At 37.4% G+C, this 23,306-nt stretch overlaps 4 protein-coding genes across 7 annotated transcripts; 2 read left to right on the forward strand and 2 right to left on the reverse strand.

The window, feature by feature from the left end:
- Positions 1–1,937: 1,937 nt before the first annotated feature.
- On the forward strand, positions 1,938–3,341 carry LOC109185792. Its single transcript, XM_019335740.1, has 2 exons — positions 1,938–2,176; positions 3,119–3,341. Exons 1-2 carry the CDS (start codon positions 1,938–1,940, stop codon positions 3,339–3,341), a joined length of 462 nt encoding a protein of 153 aa, XP_019191285.1.
- On the forward strand, positions 3,015–9,275 carry LOC109185809 (subtilisin-like protease SBT6.1). 2 transcript variants are annotated; one of them, XM_019335751.1, is made up of 10 exons: positions 3,015–4,020; positions 4,106–4,234; positions 4,361–4,513; positions 5,280–5,396; positions 5,821–6,005; positions 6,295–6,558; positions 6,648–7,716; positions 7,927–8,415; positions 8,768–8,828; positions 8,925–9,275. In XM_019335751.1, the coding sequence occupies exons 1-10, from the start codon at positions 3,373–3,375 to the stop codon at positions 9,014–9,016; spliced, it is 3,207 nt and encodes a 1,068-aa protein (XP_019191296.1). In that variant the 5' UTR covers positions 3,015–3,372; the 3' UTR covers positions 9,017–9,275. The 2 variants fall into 2 exon arrangements, with proteins under 2 accessions (XP_019191296.1, XP_019191297.1); XM_019335752.1 differs by lacking the exons at positions 8,768–8,828; positions 8,925–9,275 and having other exon boundaries at positions 6,648–7,786; positions 7,927–8,065.
- Positions 9,276–9,391: 116 nt separating this feature from the next.
- LOC109185814 (nuclear transcription factor Y subunit B-1-like) lies at positions 9,392–15,077 on the reverse strand. 3 transcript variants are annotated; one of them, XM_019335760.1, is made up of 6 exons: positions 14,950–15,069; positions 14,584–14,829; positions 11,555–11,684; positions 11,423–11,428; positions 11,253–11,324; positions 9,392–9,645 (listed from the first exon to the last, which is right to left on the reverse strand). In XM_019335760.1, exons 2-6 carry the CDS (start codon positions 14,808–14,810, stop codon positions 9,607–9,609), a joined length of 474 nt encoding a protein of 157 aa, XP_019191305.1. In that variant the 5' UTR covers positions 14,811–14,829; positions 14,950–15,069; the 3' UTR covers positions 9,392–9,606. The 3 variants fall into 3 exon arrangements, with proteins under 3 accessions (XP_019191305.1, XP_019191304.1, XP_019191303.1); XM_019335759.1 differs by lacking the exon at positions 9,392–9,645 and adding an exon at positions 10,369–10,617 and having other exon boundaries at positions 14,584–14,833; positions 14,950–15,077; XM_019335758.1 differs by lacking the exon at positions 9,392–9,645 and adding an exon at positions 10,369–10,617 and having other exon boundaries at positions 14,950–15,071.
- A 1,403-nt stretch (positions 15,078–16,480) lies between these two features.
- LOC109185811 (probable LRR receptor-like serine/threonine-protein kinase At1g67720) lies at positions 16,481–22,889 on the reverse strand. The gene is made up of 15 exons (XM_019335755.1): positions 22,532–22,889; positions 21,156–21,687; positions 20,324–20,829; positions 19,918–20,050; positions 19,746–19,817; positions 19,596–19,664; positions 19,451–19,522; positions 19,218–19,286; positions 18,653–18,807; positions 18,321–18,562; positions 18,068–18,194; positions 17,918–17,986; positions 17,637–17,823; positions 17,148–17,283; positions 16,481–17,055 (listed from the first exon to the last, which is right to left on the reverse strand). The coding sequence occupies exons 1-15, from the start codon at positions 22,614–22,616 to the stop codon at positions 16,720–16,722; spliced, it is 2,790 nt and encodes a 929-aa protein (XP_019191300.1). The 5' UTR covers positions 22,617–22,889; the 3' UTR covers positions 16,481–16,719.
- Between the last annotated feature and the right edge of the window lie 417 nt (positions 22,890–23,306).

A 23,306-nucleotide genomic window follows, 5' to 3' on the forward strand; every position in this document is an offset into this window, starting at 1 on the left:
GTTAAAAGGCATAATAAAACACTAAAAATCATAGTTTTTTTTAAGGTAAGCAGCAAACAAATAAATAAATAAATAAAGAAACTTAGCCACCCAGCCTAAATGTGTAAAAGTAATATATTAGTCCGGGAGGATGATAATTGGACAAAGATCAATAAACATTGTGGATCTTGCTTCACGTTATGTACATACAGTTTACATATTATATATTTTCAGGTAATTGATCATGTACATTAAGTTATAACTATAACTGAATGTACATGATTTGTTAACAGAAATGACATAATATGTTAACTACATGTCTAAATATACATAATCTAGAACATTGTTCACATTGCACATGGTAGACTTTGGTCTATGATATAATTTGTGATCAAGTGGATGTAACATGATTTTTGTACCTGAAAAATATGAATTTGATTATTGCAAATACCTCGATTAAATCTATTATATAATGTCTTTTTAGTGTGATTTACCTCTAACTTGTGGAGTTTACCCAATATATATTCTTAAATAATAGTGACGGGTTTCCTCATCATGAAAAATAAAGAAAAAGTAATGTATTAAATTTGTTAAGTGTTTGATACGTATAGGAATTGTATCTATTTATACGGTCCATTTTGTTTGCTTGTAAAGATACACAAGTACCTTAAACTTGGAGTAGCCCTTGATTTACATTTTGTATTATAGTATGTGTGGAATATTCATTTAAAATCTTGCAACCATTGGCTTTTGATTCGAGAGCTAGGTTGTATTTTGGGTGTACTAACTAAGGTTAAGGTATGCCATTTTATTTAATTGGGTTAGGACTTAGGATAAGGGTTTATAACCCCCAAACAATTGATAATATAATTTACCATTTCATTTAATTGGAAAGAGTAAAATTGACAAACTTAATATTTCGTAATTGGTTATTATAAATGAATATAATTGGTTTTTAGGCTCGATGTACCGATATGTTCGTATATTAATGATAACTTTTAAAAATTATAAATTTAATTAATTTTTCATAACTTATTTATAGTTTTTTCTCTAAAAATTAAAATAAAATCTTCTTACTCAAATTATCATCGGATTAATGCTGAGTCCATTAGATTGAATTGACAGTATCATTTTATACTCTTCTTGTTTGTTATCTTTTTTATTTTTTTATTGTAGTTAGTTCGTTACCTTGAGTTTTAATTAATTAAATTTTTAATAATCCGTACTTATTAAATTGTACACTTTTACTTAAAGAGTTGTTGATTAAAAAAAATGAATTGTTATTAGATTGTATATTGTATATAAAGAGCTTTGTAATATTCATTATATGAAATAAGAAAAGAAGATTAGTTGATCATACCATTGTGCTCGTTAAATGTGAATTATTCTACAACATATTGTGTGCAAAAAAAGAGTAGTAATGCTATGTTCTATTTATAGATGTACTTCGTAACCTTATCTCCAGACGTGACATTAATTGAATAGCTAATCAACATAAAGAATTTTATTGTCTCGTAGGATGTGAAGATTATGAGAGAAATTTAAAGTGAGAAAACAACATTTTTCAATTAGAAATTAAAGGTTACCAAGTTGTGTATGTATTATTATTGTTGTTGTTGTTGTTGTTGTATGTTGCGCACAACTGGAGTTCATAGATAACTTTTTCAACATTTTAAATTTCAATTTTGAAGAACTGGTACTTTAGCAAGGGTATCAACCACAATGTTTTATTTTAAGTGTGAGTTATTCTAAGTTCCCACTAACGCTTCACTTCCCTCTTGTACATATCGATTACATTAACAATCAGGTCTTGTAGTTACAACTATATTCATTATAAATTACATTTAACAACCACCAATGAGTCACAACCACCATGTCTCTCATCGTTTATCATGCATGGAGGCGTCAGTCACGGGTGCTGGAAATGGATCAGATGGAAGCCTCCTCAACACAGTTGAATGATATTGAATACAGATGGTGCGCTAAAAACTATTACGGGTTTGGCTAGCGCCGGGGGTCTCATTAGAGATGACCATGGACGTTGGGTCATGGGTTTTGCTACAAAAGTGGGCTTTACAGACAGCTTCTCAGCGGAGCTGTGGGGCCTAAGGGAGGGTGTACGGCTCTATCTGAGAGAAGGGATCGACAAAGTTTGGGTGGAAATGTATTCAGCAGCAGTTGTGGCCACGATGAATAGGTAGACTTGTTTGGAAGAGACTGTCGTAACACTTGTTAAAGATTGTCTTGATCTTCTCAGAAAATTCAACACGGTCAAAATTTCTCACATCATGAGAGAGGGAAATCAGTGTGCAGATTGGCTTGCAAACTATGGACACGAGATTGACTGGGAACCACCACTCTGGACTCTCCCCCGGTGGAGCTTAATTTCTTACTTGAAGCAGATGCGCTTAGTAGACCGGTCCTAAGAATTCGCTAGCACCTTCTTATGAATGTTTCAATTGTACACAAAATAAAAAATAAAAAAATGAGTCACAGTCCACCAAGACAAGCCTAAAACCCCTTTTGGCATCTCCCACACTCTTTGGAGCCCCTTTAGTATGGCCAAAACTTTTGTTTCTTCCACCAAACACTACACAATACAAACTGTTTATCCCACGTCTATCTATCTTCCTTGTCTCGAATTCCTCCACCTCATGCCCTTTTTCATATTGAATCTCAAACTTATTTACTCAATTACTCTACACGAAAAAAAATAATATTACATTTTCCTTATAAATTTACTTCATTACATTTAGCTTTTACATGTAACACTATTAAAAAATCAATAAACACAGGGTGAACATTTTAAAAAGTATATAAAATAAGAAAATAACTTTTTTTTTTCATTCATAAAGTTATTAATTTTTGTTAATGATACGAGAAATTCACAGCATAATATGAAAGTGTGCATTTGATAAATTTGATATCGTAATCTTAATAGTATTTGATAAAATAATTATATGAAATTGTCCATAACTTCTCAACTCAAATCCATAAAACGAATAGGTAATAGAAAGTTGACAAATTTCATCTAAAAATTGCACCCCCAAAAAAGATGGAGTATCATTTTTAGTCTACTTCTTGAAATAGTTGCCTTGTGTCAACCCATTCCCAAACTTATATCACACATTGTTTACAGGCTTACAGCCTTGGAGAAGGCCGGCTATGAATCTTGCAGACAGATATATACGGTGAAGGATTTGGATTTCCAGTGCAGTGGTGTAAAAGGAAGACGTGGCACAGTGCTGAGATCTGCTTTGGAAAACAATCATAGAATTATGAACTTTTATCATGCCAAAACGTTGGCGGATGCAGATTCTTTGGATGCGATGACAAAGGAAAACATGAAAGTAAGTTTCTGATTATCCGCAAGAATCCTCCCTCCTTCCTTTGATGAGGGATTCGTCATTTCAATCTGGATTCGCTAACCCTATCACCATGCGATATACTCCTGGATTCTCCGTGTTCATCCTCTCCCTCGTATTCCTCATCCTCTCATTCATGCTCCTCCCTTTCCGCCCTTTTCTATTTCTTCACCACCTAGAGAGCGCTCAGAATCAAACCCTATTGCAATCTGAATCAAAAGCACAATTTTCGGAGGGTTTCCACCATAATCTTGGTCAAAAGCAGGAATCCTCACCGAGAAATTATATCGTTCGGTTCAATAGATATTTGAAATCGGAATATCACCGGACGTATCTGGAAGATAATGTGGAATTGGTAGGTTGGGCATGGATAGAAAGGAAAAATCCGGCATCTCGGTTTCCAACGGACTTTGCACTGGTGGCAATTGAAGAATCAATGACAGAAGTTTTAATTGAGAAGTTCACAAATTTGAAGGTTGTGAAAGATGTTTCATTAGATTTGAGCTATCAAAGAGGAGTTCTTGGGAAGCAGAATGACAGGGTTGGGGCTTTTTTTGATGGGAAGAAGAGGCCAGGCAAGATTTTCACTGCAATGTCTTTCTCTGAAGGAGAGAGAAATGCTGTGTCAAACACAAGTAACATGAAAATTAGCTGGAATAGGGAGCTTTTGATGCAGGCAAGTTGGTGATGTGTTTTCTACTTATTTATTTTTCTCTATTTTTGAAAGATGAGATGCTAAATAAAAATTGTTCCTTTTGCAGAAGTCTCAAGTTACCTCCATGTTTAGTGCAGAAGCACTTTGGTCGAAAGGATATACTGGTGCTAAAGTAAAAATGGCTATATTTGATACAGGAATTCGATCTGATCATCCACATTTTCGCAATATCAAGGTACTGTATATCTTCTTGAGAAATGATATTAAAGCATGCTTTACTTAAACTTCATGTACGGCGAGCCATATCTAGCTTCTCCCATAATATTCATTGGGGTTATTATTTACTGATTTGATTACACAGGAGCGCACAAATTGGACCAATGAAGATACACTTAACGACAATCTAGGACATGGGACATTTGTAGCAGGAGTTATTGCTGGACAAGATTCAGAGTGTCTTGGTTTTGCCCCAGACACTGAGATATATGCTTTTCGAGTTTTTACTGATGCACAGGTAATGGATACTTCACTTTTAAAATTTACAGAGGATCTAATCCCAGTAACTATTTGTCTAGGAAGATAGTTTTACGTGTTTACCCCAATTTTGTTTTTAATAGGAGAATGCAATAAGTCTTTATCAATTTATTTCCAGAATTTCTCAATTTCATGGTTGAGCTAACTATCCAGAAAATGACATATATATGTGGACACAAAGTTTGTCGTTTTGAAAAAATTCTTCTCCCTCTGAGGCTCTGAGATTGTATACTTTATTCTAGTTTTACTGGTGATTTTTGGAGATTGACAGCAAAAGGTTTCTGACTCTGGTGACAGTAAAGGTTTAAGCAGAAACAGTAGAGGTTATTTTATTTTATAGTTTTCAACATGTGGCTAGGTCAATAGTTGATCGGTCAAGTCATAAATAGATACTTTGGATGGAGTGTTTATGGAAGTTAATGTTAGACTAAATTGGCTACAATTGACCAAAGTAGTTATTGTAATCTTGACAAGGAAAAAAATATCGGGCAAAAGTGACTGAATGGATATAACATAAGGGTCAAATTGATATTTTAGACCATAGTAATCCCTAAAAGGAAATTTACTGCAATCCTATGCCGGTGAAAGGCTGGTAATGAGTGTGTAGAGTGATGAAGAAAAATGTCTACTGCATAAATTTTAAACCAACTGCTATTGCGTTTTTGTCTAAATGGTTTTATTGTTTTTCTTATTTATGATCTGTAATTTAGCAACCATATGAGAAATTTGCCCTCAGTTCATTGCAGGTGTCATATACTTCATGGTTTCTTGATGCATTTAACTATGCAATTGCAACCAACATGGATGTGCTGAACTTGAGCATAGGTGGACCTGATTATATGGATCTTCCGTTTGTGGAGAAGGTGAGATTGTTAGGTTTTATTTTTGTAACAAGTTTTTCACTAACAATTGGGTCATTCATGAGGCTTGACATTATATGTTGCTCTGTATTCTTCATGCCTTCTCATTAGCTTTGGTTTCTTTGTGTGTGTGTGTGTGTGTGTGTGTGTTTTTTTTTTTTTTTTTTTTTTTTTTGGGGGGGGTGGGGGTGGGGGGGGGGAGTAAATTTCCATTATAACAAGGAATTACTGCCTTTTGTTTCATGTTTTATTTTCATTAGCTCAAATTATTATGTTTATAAGTCTAAATGGATTATAAATTGATGCATGGAAAAATATAAGTCTAGTCCTGATGTTGAATGCTAGTATTTTGTTGTAAGTGCATACCAAAAAGAACACATCATGGATGAGAAATATTCATTTATAGATTACCTACTTCCTCTGCTAGGTTTGGGAGATCACAGCAAATAATATTATCATGGTTTCGGCAATTGGGAATGATGGACCACTTTATGGAACTTTGAACAATCCAGCAGATCAAAGTGATGTTATTGGTGTTGGTGGCATTGATTACAATGATCATATAGCATCGTTTTCATCACGTGGCATGAGCACATGGGAGCTTCCTCATGGGTAGTGTATCCAAGTTTCCTTTTCTCGTGTTTCTTTCTTTCATTGTTGGAATTAAGTTACCTAAAGCATAACACACTCAATTTAATAATCTTTGAAGTGATATGTGAGTTTACTTAGTGATTACCCATGTCCACCTTAGAAGTCTGAGACATCAAGGGCTCTTGTTAATGGATTTCCCTTTCGTCCACCATCATGCTTATAACTCCCCTATGTGAAAGAGGAGGAGGGGGAGTGAAAGAGAAAAGTGTAGTGGAAGATAGATTTATAACTGCAAATATTTGCCTTGCAGGTATGGCCGCATAAAGCCTGATATTGTTGCTTATGGACGGGAGATTATGGGATCCAAGATTACCACAGGTTGCAAAAGCTTATCTGGTACTAGCGTTGCAAGTCCTGTAGTTGCTGGAACTGTATGCCTTCTTGTGAGTGTCATTCCTGAAAGCAAGCGAAAGGACATTCTAAATCCAGCCAGTGTGAAACAGGCACTGGTAGAGGGAGCCGCAAAGCTTTCCGGTCCTAACATGTATGAGCAGGGTGCAGGAAGGGTCAATTTGTGAGTTCTTGAACTTATCATGCAGTATGAAGATACTGAATGCACTTTATGTCTTATTATTTATATGTTAACTTGAATACTTATGACAGATTGGAGTCCTATGAGATTTTAAAGAACTATGAACCTCGAGCTAGCATCTTTCCTAGTGCTCTTGATTACAGTGATTGCCCTTATTCATGGCCATTTTGTGTTCAACCACTCTATGCTGGTGCCATGCCGGTTATTTTTAACGCTACCATTTTAAATGGAATGGGTGTAATTGGTTATGTTGAAAGCCCACCAACATGGCATCCCTCAGATGAGGATGGCAATCTTCTTAGTATACACTTCACTTATTCAGATGTTATTTGGCCATGGACGGGTTATCTTTCTCTGCACATGCAAATCAAGGAAGAGGGAGCTAAATTTTCAGGAGATATTGAAGGCAATGTAACTGTTAAGGTCCATAGCCCTCCAGCTCCAGGAGGAAAAACTCGCCGAAGTACTACCTGTATCCTTCAGTTGAAGCTGAAAGTAATTCCTACTCCACCAAGAGAAGTGCGTATTTTATGGGATCAATTTCATAGTATCAAGTACCCTCCTGGTTATATACCTAGAGACTCCTTAGATGTTAGGAATGACATTCTTGACTGGCATGGAGATCATCTTCATACAAATTTCCATATTATGTTTGACATGCTAAGGGATGCTGGATATTATGTTGAAACACTTGGATCCCCACTTACATGCTTTGATGCACGCCAATATGGGACGCTTCTCCTTGTGGATCTTGAGGATGAGTACTTTGCTGAAGAGATCAAGAAACTCAGGGATGATGTCATCAACTCCGGATTAAGTCTGGTTGTATTTGCTGACTGGTATAATGTGGACACAATGGTGAAGATGAGATTCTTTGATGATAACACAAGGAGTTGGTGGACACCTGTTACTGGAGGTGCAAATGTGCCGGCTTTAAATGATCTTTTGTCTCCGTTTGGGATTGCATTTGGAGATAAAATTCTTAACGGCGATTTTGTCATCAATGGTGAGCAGACTCGATATGCATCAGGAACTGACATTGTGAAGTTTCCTAGAGGTGGATATCTGCACAGCTTCCCTTTCCTCGATAGTTCAGAGAGTGGGGCCACTCAGAGTGGTCTGTCCTCTGGCATGACCAAGGTGAGCTACCTTAAAATGAAACACAGAAAGGAAAGAAAGATTGGGTGCTTTAGGATGTGCATGCAACCATGTAATTTGATGCTCCTCAAATCAATATATATATATATATATATATATATATATATATATATATATATATATTTTGTGAACTATTGATTGCTTTAGTTGCTGTTTCATATATAACCTTGCAGCATGTTTAATTTGATGCAGGCAGACACGCCGGTTCTTGGTCTTTTGGAGGTTGGTAGGGGCCGTATTGCAGTGTACGGAGACTCTAATTGTTTGGATAGCAGTCATATGGTTACCAACTGTTACGGGCTTTTGAAGAAAATAATAGATTTTACAAGCAGGAGTGTTAAAGATCCTGTACTTTTCTCTGATTCGGCTAGACAAGATAAGCCATTACATATAGACAAGAAGCAATTACCTTCCCGAAGAACAGACGTGAATTTCTCTACCTATTCTGCTGTTGTCGGAAAGGAATTGATCTGCAGGCATGACTCTAGGTTCGAAGTATGGGAAACTAAAGGCTACAATTTACATGTCAGAGGAAGAAACCGCAGATTACCAGGGTACACCGTTATTGATTTGGGCACTGGCTTAAATTCTAGTGCAGAGAGCTCTTGGATAAAAATATCCAACACAACTAAGACGGACGTTGGTTATTCACAAAGAAAAAATGACCTCAACGGAGATGATGTAAGAATTTCTTGATACTCTTCTCACCCTTTATAGACGATATCGTTTTTTTTTTTTTTTTTTTTTTTTGAGTGACGAGAGAAACCCGCAGCTACTACCCCGAGGGAGGGTGTGCACTGAGTAAACTCAGCCTTGTGACCCTAGTCAACGAAGGACCACAAGGAGGTAAACAAGTCTAACCGGCTCAACTAAGAAGGCCAATAGGCTGTTCCCACTGGGAGTCAAACTTGAAACCTTGTGGTTACCAAGCTACAGTCTGACCAACTTGGGGCTACCCCGCTATTGTATTTATTGGCCATTGTTTAACAAGAGGCTTGTGTTTGATTCCACTTAACTCCCCCCTCCCTTGCAGGAAGATGTGCCTGTGCCTATCGCTACTCATTGGCTTTTACCTGCAGGTGTTGCCATTATTGGTAAGTTGGAAGAGCTGAATTTTTCACAGTATAACTTGTTATATTCTTTCCGTGATTCATTGCATCAAATACTTCTAACTTGCCCCATATTACCAGGGCTGTTGCTCCTTTTGAGCCTTTGGCGCTTCCGACAAAAGCGGCCTAGGCCGAGGAAAGCACCTGGTTCAGGCCGCAGCATCTATCCATAGACATTCATGTACCCGGTTTACATCAATCTGCAATTCTGCATGCTGAGTTCTTGTAATATTATTATGGGACAGGACCGAGGTTTTAGGTGCCACCCATCGTCACCACAGGCTGAGTTTTGTATTAGTAAAGATCCTCCAAAGAAATTTTGCCTAGTAGAAGTAGAAGATCCTTTCAGTAGCATCAGATTTCTAGATGTAAATTACTTGGCATTTGAGCTGAATAATTGCCTTTTGAGTAGAAAAAGTCTTTTTCTCATGAGCTGAATTGGTTGAGATCTTGATTCAATTGATTGGTGAGGAGTTTGTGTGATATTTTAATTTTATATTCGCGCATAATTTAATTTTAATTTATTTGTTATGAGAAAGTATGATAAATATGGTCAGACTAAAAAATCAAATCTGTTGGCACACTAATACATTAATGACTATAATAAATCATGAAATTCCTACTCTTACAATGGCTTAAAATTCAATAATACATTAGAGTTTACAACATGTGAGAACCTTATACATGATGCATTGCTAGTCCAATCAACGCAATCTCAGGGAGACCAAGAGTGTGATGCTGGACACCCAAAGTAGAGTCACCTTTACTCCATGCCTCGCATTGGTAGAGAAATATGTTGACCCTGTGAGTGCAGCAAACAGATACGAAACTATCAAACTCACACGTATTATGTACTATTATATGAGAAACCGCAGTTACTACTGGAGGATGTGCACTATGTAAACCCTGTGTTGTGACCTTAACTAGTAAAAGATCACCAGCCTAGGTTGTTCATAGCTGACTGACTCAAACCAAAAAGGCCAATAAGATACTTCCACTGGGAGTTGAACTTGTAACTTTATAGTTACCATGACAATACCAACTTGGTTGGGGACTTGGGGTTGGCCCTACTCTTATCTATTTTGAGCTTTAACCTACACATTTGAGGCAACACTATATGAAATCCCTCCAAATACAGTAAATTTAAGCAATTTTTTGCATGATTGGGCTCCATACACGCGATAAGATTACAAGGATGAATGTGACAAGGACATCATATCTGTCCTTCAATTATCAGTCTTCAATGAAAATCTATTCCATCACTACAAAAAAAAAAAGGGCAACATTGGGGTGGGGTGGGGTGGGGTGTGGGGGGGGGGGGGGGCTTGATAAGCATATATGTCCTTTCGTTAGAGAATATGATTCACTCCTTTCCCCCCAAATCCATTCTCCACCCCAAGGAGTGGGAAAGTGAAATTGTAAAGAATGACAGCAAGTGTTCACCTTCATGTGCTTGATAAGAGTAATGGACCAAATGCCAAAATAAGACAAGCCAAAATCGAAAAAGATAAAGACGAGGGAAAAATAATCAAATCCCACCTGTAAGACTCTTAGTAAGTGAATATTTCACGGCAAAGTCAAAGAACACTCAAAGAAAGACACATTTTTTTGCATGCTGAAAGCGCTGCCCCCATTGTTCATTCACGTGAACATATCTAATCAGTTATTACTTATTAGCAAAAAAATTTGGAAAAATGTTCTCCATGAATTATTGCACTTGAATGCATTTTGATATTCCTTCTGGAGCAAATAAAGTAAGATATTTCGAAAAGCCCCCCAACAAATTTAGGCTCTTTTAGCATTTTAAGATTAGTGGACAAAGTATTGTAGATGGATGTGGCCCAAAGTTTTCAAAATCGAGTGGAATTCACATGAAGCTGAAAATATTAGAATGGGGATCAAAGGAGAATCTCCTCTTAACACATTTAAGATCAAAATTTAGCCCAGAGATAAAGTATTCAAGTGCTTGTCGGAGATAAGTATGCATTAGCAAAAGAAAACCATGGTGTTATGGTCCTCTTATGGAGGCTCTTAGGTTTCCCTCTTTGATGGGCAAGCTATAGTAAGATGTATTTATGAAGTAACACCATAACTCATCTAAAGTAGTCCCGAATTGGTTGTCACATTTGCTTTTTGCACGCTTTTTAAGGAATTAAAGTAAATGCTCTGTTTTCCAATTATGCCCCTCAGTTTTGGAAATAAAAGCAATAAAGAAAGCAAAACTCATGAGGGTAAATTGGGAAAAATAGAATGATGGTGATGTTCAATTTTGGAAAGAGGACAACATTTTGGGACAAACTAAAAAAGAAAGTAAGACACGTAAAATGGGACGGAGGAAGTATAAGAAATGTTGTGTTTCACAAAGTAACCAAACTAAAAGTGCAGAAACGTATGAAAATGTGGCAATACCTGTGAGTTAGGATTAGGCACTGCATCTCTAGAAGAGCCATCTGAAGCCTTTGCTGATCCCTTTGTATCACCCTACCAAATAAAGTAGTTGTTCTTAATGCTAAAAAAACCAAAGAACAAAACTGAGGTCTGAATTACTGTGAGAACTATGCAAAGCAATATTGACTTACCTCCATCTGGGAAAGTCATTGATCCAACAGAACCAAAGAGACATACAAAAACACAAATACATTAGTTTATAATCCATGGCATCATCCACACCAGATATCACCAACTTAATGTGCATAAACAAAGATAACTACCTCTCTATATCGAGTGAGATACACCTTGAGAGGATCGATATAATCCTCAAATCCTAAAGTTGCCATTGCCCAGAGAAGATCATCACCATTAACAGTTTTCCTTTTCTCCTTTTGGCATTTGTCGCTTGCCCTAAACAATTTGAACACAATAATAATCATGTAATCACAAAAAAATCCAAATAAGCATGAAGTTCATCCTTGTAACAAAAAATCATCAGTTTATCACAAATGGGGACGAAATACACACAAAAATTACCCTAATGGCGCAATTATACGATACTAATACAGACTGTATCAATACCCACCATTTAAGTAGGCATGAACTCCTAAAATTACACACTTTGAGCACATAAGGCTCCAAGAAGAATTATGAGAAGAAAAGATGAAGAAAAATATATTAGAAAATGATAACATTATTCTGGTCCTGTACTTCTCTGGTAGAGCTTGGGTATTTATACTAGCTAATACATATAATAACAACCATAAATATCATAGTAGACAAAATCATCTTTCATATCATCTAGATTTATTGGCCGCTAATCATGTTGTCCCAAAATCGGTGGTGTCATCCAAATTTGTTGGTACATCACTCTCCACTCCTTGAAAACATACACCTTGTCCTAAGGTGTGGTGTTGAGTACTACACCTAGATTTGCACAAGGGACCCCAAATAGCATTGTTAAGTGAGCTGTCATTTTACTATGCCAACGCCTATTCCTCCGCTTGTGTTTGCACTTCTAGAGTTGTAGATGAGGTACCATTTTTGTCGTAGTTGAAACAAAACCTCCTTTTGCTTCATTCCTGCATTAAATCTAGTGTGAATCACTTAAAGGGAAGATTAGTGTTGGTGGCTGTTAGCTTATGGTGCATGGTTGCGATAAGTGGTGGTAGAGTTGGAATAATTTTCACTGATTGTAGTGTTGGTTTCTTCCAAAATGTGGTATGTGGAGGTGCATATTTGTTCCATATCGTAGTAGGTGGTATTGATGGGGGGATCGTAGAATTAGGGGTGGGGTGATAATGGAAGTGGGCTTAGAGATGGATGGGGTAGAATATGTGGTGGTGTTAGCGATGGAGGGGGTGGGCTTTGGGTCTTATTTTAGTTGCATTCGATAACTTTCCTTGAAAATTCTTAAAATTTGACGGCCCAAAATAAAGCTTAGCTTTTTCTAAACAATTTGTCATGTCCAACAACCTATGCGTTCTCATCCATTGATACCACTTCAAAGCTTCACCTTCCATTGTGAAGGTGAAAGAGTTGCACCCTTTGAGAATCCAAGGCTTTGAAGAATTCATAATATTATTCTATTTGAAGAATTCAATGATGTAGATTTAGGTAATTCGGGACAAAGGTGGAAAGAAAGAAAGAAGTTTTTTTATTGAGTGACAATGTGACAGGACCAATGAAAGCACCAAATGATACAACTCTAATATGACCTGTATCGATAAACACTTTTTGAGTAGGTGCAGACTTCCAAAATAAAACACTTCAAGCTTGTCAGGGCTCTAAAAAGAATTATGAGAAGAAAAGATGAAGGAAAATATATTAGAAGATAATATTAATCTAGTCCTTCTCTAGTAAAGCTTGGGTATTTATACTAGCTAATACATATAATAACAACCATAAATATCATAGCAAATTAAGGTAAAATTATATTCTCCTTGATCATTAGAGTAGACAAAATCATCTTTCATATCCATATTTATTGGCCGCTAATCATGTTGTCCCAAAATTGGTGGAATTTCATTTAGATTTGTTGGTATATCACTCTCTACCCTTTGAAAAAAAAAATGTCCTTTAGGTGTGGTGTGAGTACTACACCTAGATTTGCACAAGGGACCCCCAATAGCATTGTTAGGTGAGGCGTCATTTAACTATGCTAATGCCTAGTCCTCCACTTTTTTTTGCACTTGTAGATGAGGTGCCAATTTTTGCCACAGTTGAAACACAACTTCCTTTTGATTCATTCTTGCATTAAATCCAATGTGAATCACTTAAAGGGAAGATTTGCATTGGTGGTTTTCAACATATAGTGTAGGGTTGCAATAGGTGGTGGTAGAGTTGGATGTAGTGTTGGTTTGTTCCAAAATGTGCAATGTGGAGGTGCGGCTTTGTTCCATATTGTAGTAGGTGGTATTGATGGAGGGATCATAGTATGTCGTAGTAATGAATGAGGTGAATTTAGTGGTGGCGGTGATAGCGGAGGTGGGCTTGGAGATAGTGGACGTAGAATAGGTGGGCTTTGGGTCGTTATTTTAGTCGCATTCAATAACTTTCCTTGAAAACTCTTAAAATGTAATAGCCCAAAAGTGAGGCTTGACTTTATTTTTAAAATATGTCCAAATGCCCAACAACCTATGTGTTTTCACCCACTAATGCCACTCAGAAGCTTCACCTTCCATTGTGAAGGCTAAGTTGCAACTTTTGAGAATCTAAAGCTCTAAAGACCTCATAATATTCTTCTATGTGAAAAAAAGAAACCAACCATGCAAATTTAGGTAATTTGGGAAATTGGCAGGAAGAAAGAGGGAAGATTTTTAGATTGAGTGACATGATTAATAAAAGCACCAAATGATAAGATCCTAATATGAGTCGTAATGATACATACCATTAGAGTATGGGAAAACTCCTAACATTAATGTGTGGTTCCAAGAAGAACTATGGGAAGAAAAGATGAAGGAACATATACTATAAGAGATTATGTTATTATGGTCCTTTACTTCTTTGGATATTTATACTAGCTACTACATTATTATACATATAATAACAACCATAGATATGATAGCAAAATAATATTCTCCTAGATCATAGGAGTAGATAAAATCATCTTTCATATCCAAATTTATTAGCCGCTAATCATGCTATCTCAGAATCGGTAGAATGTCATTCAAATTTTCTGGCGCAACTACGAGTAGAAAGCAACACAAAGTACAAACTCTAACACACTGGCAGCAAATTGAATTACCAAATACGCATAACCTTCAAACTAAAAAGCAAAGAAGAAAAGAGCTTTCGAGGGGAACCATACTCGCTGGTGACGAAGCTGATGAACTCAGAAACACATTCCTGAACAGTCTCCTTGGCATCCTTAGCAATCTTACCGCTCGCCGGAAGAGCCTTCTTCATGATCCGACTGATATTCGCGATCGGGAGAAACCTATCCTGCTCCCGAACATTCGACCTGGGGCCGGGGCTATGGTCCCCGCTGTCGTGGCTGCCACCGCCGGGACTCGCCGGATGCTGACCGTCCGCCATAACCGCCACCAAATGAACCCTATCTCCGCCATACGCAGAGACAAACAGTGAATGGACAGATAGATACAGAGTACTGTGTGTGTGTATAGGTAGAAGAAGTGAGATTCCGGAGGGAGAGAGGATAGTGAGAGACGGTTACCTGAGAAATTGAGAATTTGTATTTGGGCGCGAGGAGAATCGAGGAGAGGAGAGGAGATCGGACGCTGGAAAAGTGCGCAGAGAGGAGACGACTGAGATGGGAGTTTGGGGATGTGATTAGGTATATCAACACCGTTGGTTCTCTCTCTCTCATTTCCGGGTCGGTTTATTAAGGCTCCGTTTTTCAATACTTGACCACCCGCTTATGTGTCCACTGTTAACTGGATATGTTTTGACTCTTTGACTGAGATTCTTTCAAATTATTTATACTTTGGTCCCACAATTATTAAATACTTCTATTTTTAGATCTTAAATATGATCCTTTTCATATTTGGTACATAATTTTTATTTTTGCCACATTTAATCATTTCAACTAAATCTTTAGCATCCTCATCAATGATTTTTGGGAAGGTTTGTGCAGCTTTTAAGTCCATGTGAAGGAAAGAGAGACTTAGGGAGGCAACTTTTAAGTTTATGTGGAGGAAAGAGAGGTTTGGAGAGATAATGTTGAGCTTATACTGCAAGAAGTAATTTTTTTGTGAGTCCCGTAAGAGAAAGAAACAAGACTAGGTGCAGTGCTGCATGTTTGGAGCACAAATACTGCCCAGCTGGGCACATACAGTGCACGCGCCAACCCGTTAACTGTTTTTTTTTTTTTGTTTTTTGTTTTTTGTTTTTTGTTTTTGCGATAGATTTACTTTTTCTATTTTTTCATCTTTTTCCTTATTCTCTTTCACTTCTCTCTCACATAGTTGACACCTAAAAAATCTCAAAAAAATCATATCTATTGAGATGCTCTTTAGAAAATAACGAGTCACATTTCTAGCTTAATTAATTAAAATAGTAACAAGTTTCCTGGTCACTCCAAAAGAAAAACAAACACACTTAGAAGTCCAAATGTAGAAGTCATTTATGGTCCGTTTGGAAAGCAGTAAAATATTTTCTGAAAAATAATTTATTTTTAGGAAAATATTTTTCTTTTTCGTGTTTGGCTGCACAGTAGAAATCTGTCTTTGTACGTTTGGTTCATCTTTTGAAAAATGAGGTAGAACTGTACAATTAAACATTTTATATAAATAATTATTTTGTTTAAAATAAAAAAATATTTATAATAATATTTATTTTTTAAAAATCAAATAATATTAATTATTAAAAAAAAAAAATAGGTGGAAACCTCTCTCTGGTTTCCCTCGCTTGAAACCAGAGAGAAGTTTTATCTCGTTTCTCTTGTTTTTTTAAAAGGTTTTTGGCGGAGTCGAAAACATTGTTGTATGTTTGGTGGAAAAATGACTTGGACCAAAATTTGGTGGAAGTCATTTTCCGCCAAATTTATTCGATTTTTCCATCGGATTAACTCAAAAAATAATTTTCAAAAATCATTTGCTGAATTTCCAAACACACCCCTAGTCATGCCACCAAAAGTGAATAATTCTATTACTTTTGACTTTTGATCCTCGAATTCAAAATCGATCAAATATGTGCCACAATCTAAGAACAAAGTTAACTCTTCCTGTTAAGTCGAGGATTCGATGAGGACATCAACAGATATTCTCCATTAAAATCTCATCATGTCAAGTAAGATGTTAGCTTGACGGGGAGAAGAGTAGCATAACAATGGAGTCAAATATATACTCAGAAAAGGATTAACAATTCTGCTAATTTGCAGGCAAAAAGAATTGGGCAAGAATGCAAAAGATCAAGAAACCGAAACCGAAAAGCAATGTATGAACAAGATCCAACCTACTGATTGATATATATACGAAACAAAGATCTAACGAGCAGTTGGGCGAGCGATGGAGTCATCGATGGAGAGGTAATGCTCGCTCGTGCCGAGATCAATGGAGCCCAGGTTCAGGGATGAATGCACAGAATGCTTAGATATATCATCCGAACTCCCTTCCCTTACCACTTCTGCTCCTCGTTCAATGGCGAGGGCGTCCTGGATTTCCTTGATAACTTCCGAGATGGAGGGCCTCATGCTCCCGTGGGGCTGCACGCACATCAAGGCTTTCTCGGCTATCTTCCACATGGATTGGATGTCGTACTCGTTTCGCAGGGCGGGGTCGATGATGCCTTGAATATCCCCGCTCTCGATGTGCAGTTTTGCCTGGATCCATGCAAGCAAGCGTGCAATTATCAGAACGAACGAACGAACCGTTCAGATTTCAAGTATCCCGAGTTTTATATCAATATCCTTACCCATTGGACTATGTTGCGGCAGTTAACACCGAACTTCTCGTTGGAGATCGCTTCTTGACCGGATATTAGCTCCAGGAGAATGACTCCGAAACTGTAGACGTCGCTTTTGTCTGTCAACTGCTGCGATATATAGTACCTGCAGAAGATAATATTTCTTAATATGTTGTCGTATACTGTCATATAGAAAAGAGAATACAAAGCCCTATAAATAGGTGCTAGAAGACTACGAATAGGCAAGGTTGAAAAAATCGCTAGGCGCCTGGGGACCGCCTAGAGCGATTAATCGGCGCCCCGCCTAGGTGGCCAACCGCCTAGCGCCTAGGTCCGATTTTTGCAACACTGCGAATAGGAAACAAGTTTCCATATGCCTACCTATAGAGATTCCATATATCAAATATATATTCCATAACAGCATTTAAAATTACAAATGGTTGCCAGGTTAGCCTTCGATGAGAATAATTGTCGTGATTCGTGAAGGAAAATGCTTACTCGGGATCCAGGTACCCTACAGTTCCCCGGACTATGCTCGAAACGTGAGAATTACCATCTACTGCAATCTTCGAGAGACCAAAATCCGAAACTTTTGCTCTCATGTTCGTGTCAAGAAGAATATTGCTGGTTTTCAGATCTCTGTGGATGATGGACGGGACGCATCCAGTATGAAGGTACTCAATCCCTGAAAAAAACAAAAAAAACGATTATTTACATCGATCAAGAAACGAGATTCTCTCGCAAATCCCCACGCACTAATTGATTTCTACATTACCGACCTTTTGCAGAATCTTCAGCAATCTCTAAACGCTTGATCCAGTTGATACTTCGATCACGTATTTGAGGGCCTACCATTATGTAATGTGAAATATAATTAAAAAATAAAACCAGAAACCGGTCATAAGGCCAAAGTTGTGAGCCCGACTTACCATAAAGATGCTCCTTAAGTGTCCCGCTATGCATGAACTCATAAACAAGAACACTTTTCCCGTCTTCCTGGCAATATCCAAGAAACTGTACAAGATTTCTGTGATGTATCCTAGAAAGAAGAGACACCTGTGTAATAAAAACACAAAATTTACAAGAATTGGTACCTAAAAAGGTAATAAGAAATACAAAGAATGAATATGCAGGTGGAGACTTCGTTCAATCCCCAGTAAAGGAACGCACATAACAACTTACCTCGTTCGAAAACTCTCGCTTTCCCTGAAAAGAATTATTTGTAAGAACTTTGACCGCAATTTCCCTTCCATCTTTCAATTTTCCATAGTATACGACCCCAAAGCCTCCTGAGCCGACCTTTTTCTCGAAATTCCTAGTGGCCTCTTCGATCTCAGATAATGTAAAGCAATGTGCTGCTTCTGCTGCTGTGCCATCCAAGGTAGAGACAGGTCTTTGAGGAGGTAAAACTTGTTCAAATTTGCCTGAAAATTGTCATAGAGAATGCAAATGTTGTCTCCACCGAGGTTTTAAACAGACGATAAAAGCGAGGAAATGCTTCGGCTTTTTCTGACCTTGATTAGGGCGGCTTTTCTTTCCCTTCTTTATTAATATGCAAGAAGCGATTGTAGCAATAAGAAGAACAGCAGCACCAACTGATGACCCGATAATTATTTTCTTCCGACTGCTTTCACTGCTCCCTTTACGGAGATTAATATTTCCCGTATAGCTGGAGAACAAGGACAGATTTAGAGATTCATCGCACAATCGGTAAAAAAGATGAAAACTACATGCATAATCTGGTTCATTCTTAACCACCATAATATTTACATGCATAGTCGTAGGTTTTGGTCAGGCCATGAGGTGTCCTGAGCAGGTCCTAACTGTAGGAGGCACCTTTAAGCCCGTACCATACTCAGACTAATCCCCATTCGCACCGGGCCGGCCCAATTAAGGAGCAAAGTGCTGGCCAGATTGGTTTTTCTATACGAGAGGGGGTTCGAACTCCCGACCTTTCTTAAGGGATGAGAGTGCACGGCCACTCACACCAACCAAGCTGGTTATGCATGGTCGTAGGTGGCTTCAATCAATCATATATAGCAACCAAAATAGTACAAAGTGACATGAAACGATACCCACTTGAAATTCAGATCCTTATCGAGGAGAGCAGATGGTATGTCCCCAGATAACATGTTGTTCTGCACGTACCTGCAACCAGCGGATTCAATAAAAAGTGAGTGCCAAAGAAGTTCAAAGTGCTTAGGAAATCTTATCATAGAAGATAATTTACTCGAGGATGAACCCAAGCACAATGAAGGCGTTGCTATTATTCTTATGGTCTATGGAGTATAAAGGTAATGCATAAGACATACAGGTCTCTTAAATTCGGAAGGTTTGCTATAGAGGAAGGCAGCTCTCCAGTCAACTGATTGTTCTCGAGATGTCTGCAGGGGAAAGAATTATAGGTTAGCCAAGTTTACGGGACTATCAAAATATCAAATAAAGAAAATGCTTTACATTATCTGCAAGTTTGGGCACCCGCTAAAATCAGGTAATGGACCGGTCAGTGAATTCCCATCAAGCCATCTGCATTAAAAATAAAACCAAACAATGATTATAAAGTATCGAAAGTGAAGGGCAAAAAGTGTATAAGGAAATGATACTTACAGTTCAGTTAAACTGCTCAGCCTTGTAAACTCTGATGGAATATCTCCAGTCAGATTTTTACCAGACAATTTTCTGCAAAAATGCCAGTTGCAAGACTATTATCACCAAGCCCGTAAAAGTAGAAAAGAAACACCGAGAAGAAAAGAAGGATATAGGTTTAAATGTAACTTGCATTGATGTAATCCTTGGGCGGGGACTCGAGTCGCATTGGACCCATGACCATGGAACTGGCAAGCATGGATCGCCACCCTCTTGAGCCCACGGTAATGATGCATAACGTGAAATCAGACCAGTAATTACGGGTCCTGTAACTCATGGAAGCCAACAACCACCACACATCATTAGAACTTCACGACTAAAATACAAAAAAGCATATTTGTAAAACACTTAATCTCCTCTATTAATGTCCCGAGGTGGGTGCAAGCCCAGATCTTTTGTCATTGAAAAAGAACAAGCAGTAGCAAATATCCACAGAAACAACAATTGTCAACAAAGTTTAATAAAATGTAACTATAATGTCTAAACCAAACCATATTTTTCAGGAAAAATATCATTTAAATAACTAAAATGTTTTTTACCATCCAAGGAGCCATCATTTCTCTCCACATATTTGTTTATTTCCATTGCATTCAAGAGAGGACCCATTGTAGAATCAGATGTCTTCCCAAATCTAAAAGATAGCACAAAGGGGAACGACAGGTTGTCATATCCAGGCTCATAAACACGATATTTCCCATGGGCATTCTCTTGGATATCAACAACAGCCTTGCTAATATCAGGATTTCCAGGGAGTACTAGCCTGAATTTCCTAGTGTCTCGAGGGCCCAAGTCCTCAATCTCTGCAAAATAGGTATATGCCCAACCAAAACCGGGGAAACCATCCAGGTTCAGGCGGTATGTTAACGAACCGTTCCTGCCAACTACAGCTGTCTGCATTACTTTTTGAGGAGGCAATTCGGTTGAGCCTACATAAATTGGATTTATGGTCGATACTTTTTCAGTTCCATCAGCAACATCAACAAGGTAATTTGCTTTCTTAATGGTGTCTGATGCCCATAACCTATCAAATGGGTCATCAGGATACCTGGAGAAAATGAATATTGCTGTCACACAAACTGAATTTATTTATTTATTTATTTTTGGTCTGACCACGAGGTGTCCTGAGCAGGCCCTAACTGTAGGAGACACCTTTAAGCTTGTACCATACTCAGACTAATCCCCGTTCGCACCGAGCCGGCCCAATTAAGGGGCAAAGTGCTGGCCAGATTGGTTTTTCCACACGAGAGAGGGTTCAAACTCCCGACCTCTCTTAAGAGAGAAGTGTTGGACAAACTGAATTTATGGGCGTGTAAAAGAAGAAAGAAGAAGGAAAGAAAAAAAAAAAAAAAAAGGCAAAACCGTAAAGCATACCTGACAGGAGCATCGCTATCAGCGCCAAAATTTATTCTTGCAGAGACACTTAGAAAGTTACTATTTTCGCTTGGAGTCAGATACATTGAGCCATTAAATTGTCGAAGCTCAAGTGTTGAGATAAATGGCTGCCCGGTGGTGGCATTTGATAAGCAGACACTTATCGTGGGATCCGTGGCCAGAAATATCAACTCTTGGTACTCGATTGTACTAGCATCAGAAATAACTATTGTAGCCCAATGGGTAGCCCCAAGAGAGATGTCAAACTTCGGATATACATTGTTGTTATCAAAGTTACCATACAAGAAAGTCGCTCTTACAAGATATCTCGTCCTCACAGTGACATTAAGAGAGTAGCAATACTTTCTGTTATCTGCTGGGAAATATCTCAATGTCTGGTATTGTAACCTCGTCTCATTCGCAACAGATATGTTAGCCAATTCTCCATTCACCATTTGATAATCAGGAGTCCACTCAAGACCAAGCTCATCTCTGAAGTTATCGTTACCACCACAATCTAGACTTACAAAACCTGTTCCAAATTCCCAAATCAGCATTTATATGCACAATGTTACCTCTCTCTAATACATATCTATGAGCCTACAATCAGAATTTATGGAAGCTGCAGTGCACATTTTTGTCAATCCACTGAGCATAGGAAAACATTGGAAGCAAAATTCGCAGATTCTTTTATTAATATAATTCCAAGTAACATGCCTCTATGCAAATCAGCCCGAATTTCAATCAGAGAAAACGAATCCAACTTTAGAATGATATCAATCCAGTGAAAGTTAAAATCAAATTCACATAACTTATATAAGCCACTTTGAGGGTCTACCATGCTCCTTGCCAGTTGCCCCCCACCCCCCTAAGTATGCAACTTCATTAAATACAACATAGACTAACATGGAGTACTTCACCTACAGAACTCATTAAATCCTATAGCCACTTATATACATGAATTTAAGCTGAGAAAAAAAAAAAAAAAAAAACTTCAAAATCATGACTTCAGGTGGATATTAGCACATATGATGAAACATTATCTATTGTTTCTTTCCTTTTGTTTTCTTGCCTCTTTCTTTTCATTCTTCTGTACTGAAACACCATACTCTAGTGATTGGCATCAACAACCTTAAAACCATAAGAAAATCTAAAAATCTACCCACCATATAATCCAACAGCAAAAAAAAAAAACATTTCACCTAAAAATCTAATCTTGAATAACTAACAAGCAAAACCAATCATATAACCATTCAATTTTTTTTATTTTTTTTTAAGAAACCCATAAAACATATTATTGGGATATTAAGAATATGCCCAAAAAGATGATCAAAAAGCATCCACACACACAAAAATATTCACAGAGTGAGTAAAACCTGGTCTTTGAGCAGGGATGCCATCCATGAGCATGAGAAGAAGAAGGCCCAGAGAGAGAAATATAAGGAAGAATCTAGTCCCCATTTCTCCCTCCTTTCTCGTAGAACGGAAGTGGGACTAACAAGATGGCGGCATGAGATTGATTGGATCAAGAAAGTTTAGCGTATTCTAAGGAAAACAAACAACAAAATAAAGTTGATGAAGTATTGTTTAGCGTGAGAAAAAGGGAGGAAGAACAGCTCTGAATCAAGCTCCTGATACTCTTTCTGGCTTCATTGATTACTGCTGGCAGTCTGGTACTAGTAATAGTAATATATTGTGATTATAAAAAAAATAAAAATACACACATATATATATACTCCGTATATACTAGGAAGAAAATGGGAATGTTTTTAACAGATGCAGTAATTGATGAGAGAGAGAACTGCCCATTTAGGTTTATCTTGTTTGAACAGTCAATACTCAACAGTAGAGTGTAGCAAGGAGTCTGTTGGGAATGATGATGGATCGAGTAATATGGGGTATTTTACTCTTTTGTATTAAGTATTCAATAAAGTTATTATTTTAGATACATAAACTACTACTCCCTCTTATTCAATTTTTGTTTTATTTTATGTATTTGATTCAGTTAATAAAATTTGATTAAAGTTGTTTTTAATTTAATTTTTTTATAATACTGAAATTATTATTAATGTATAAAATATATATATTTAGAAACTGCATTAAAAGTATTATTATTAAACACGAAAAATTAAATTTAAGAATAATTTTAAA

Source organism: Ipomoea nil, unplaced genomic scaffold, assembly GCF_001879475.1.
Source record: "Ipomoea nil cultivar Tokyo-kokei standard unplaced genomic scaffold, Asagao_1.1 scaffold1361, whole genome shotgun sequence".
NCBI lineage: Eukaryota > Viridiplantae > Streptophyta > Magnoliopsida > Solanales > Convolvulaceae > Ipomoea > Ipomoea nil.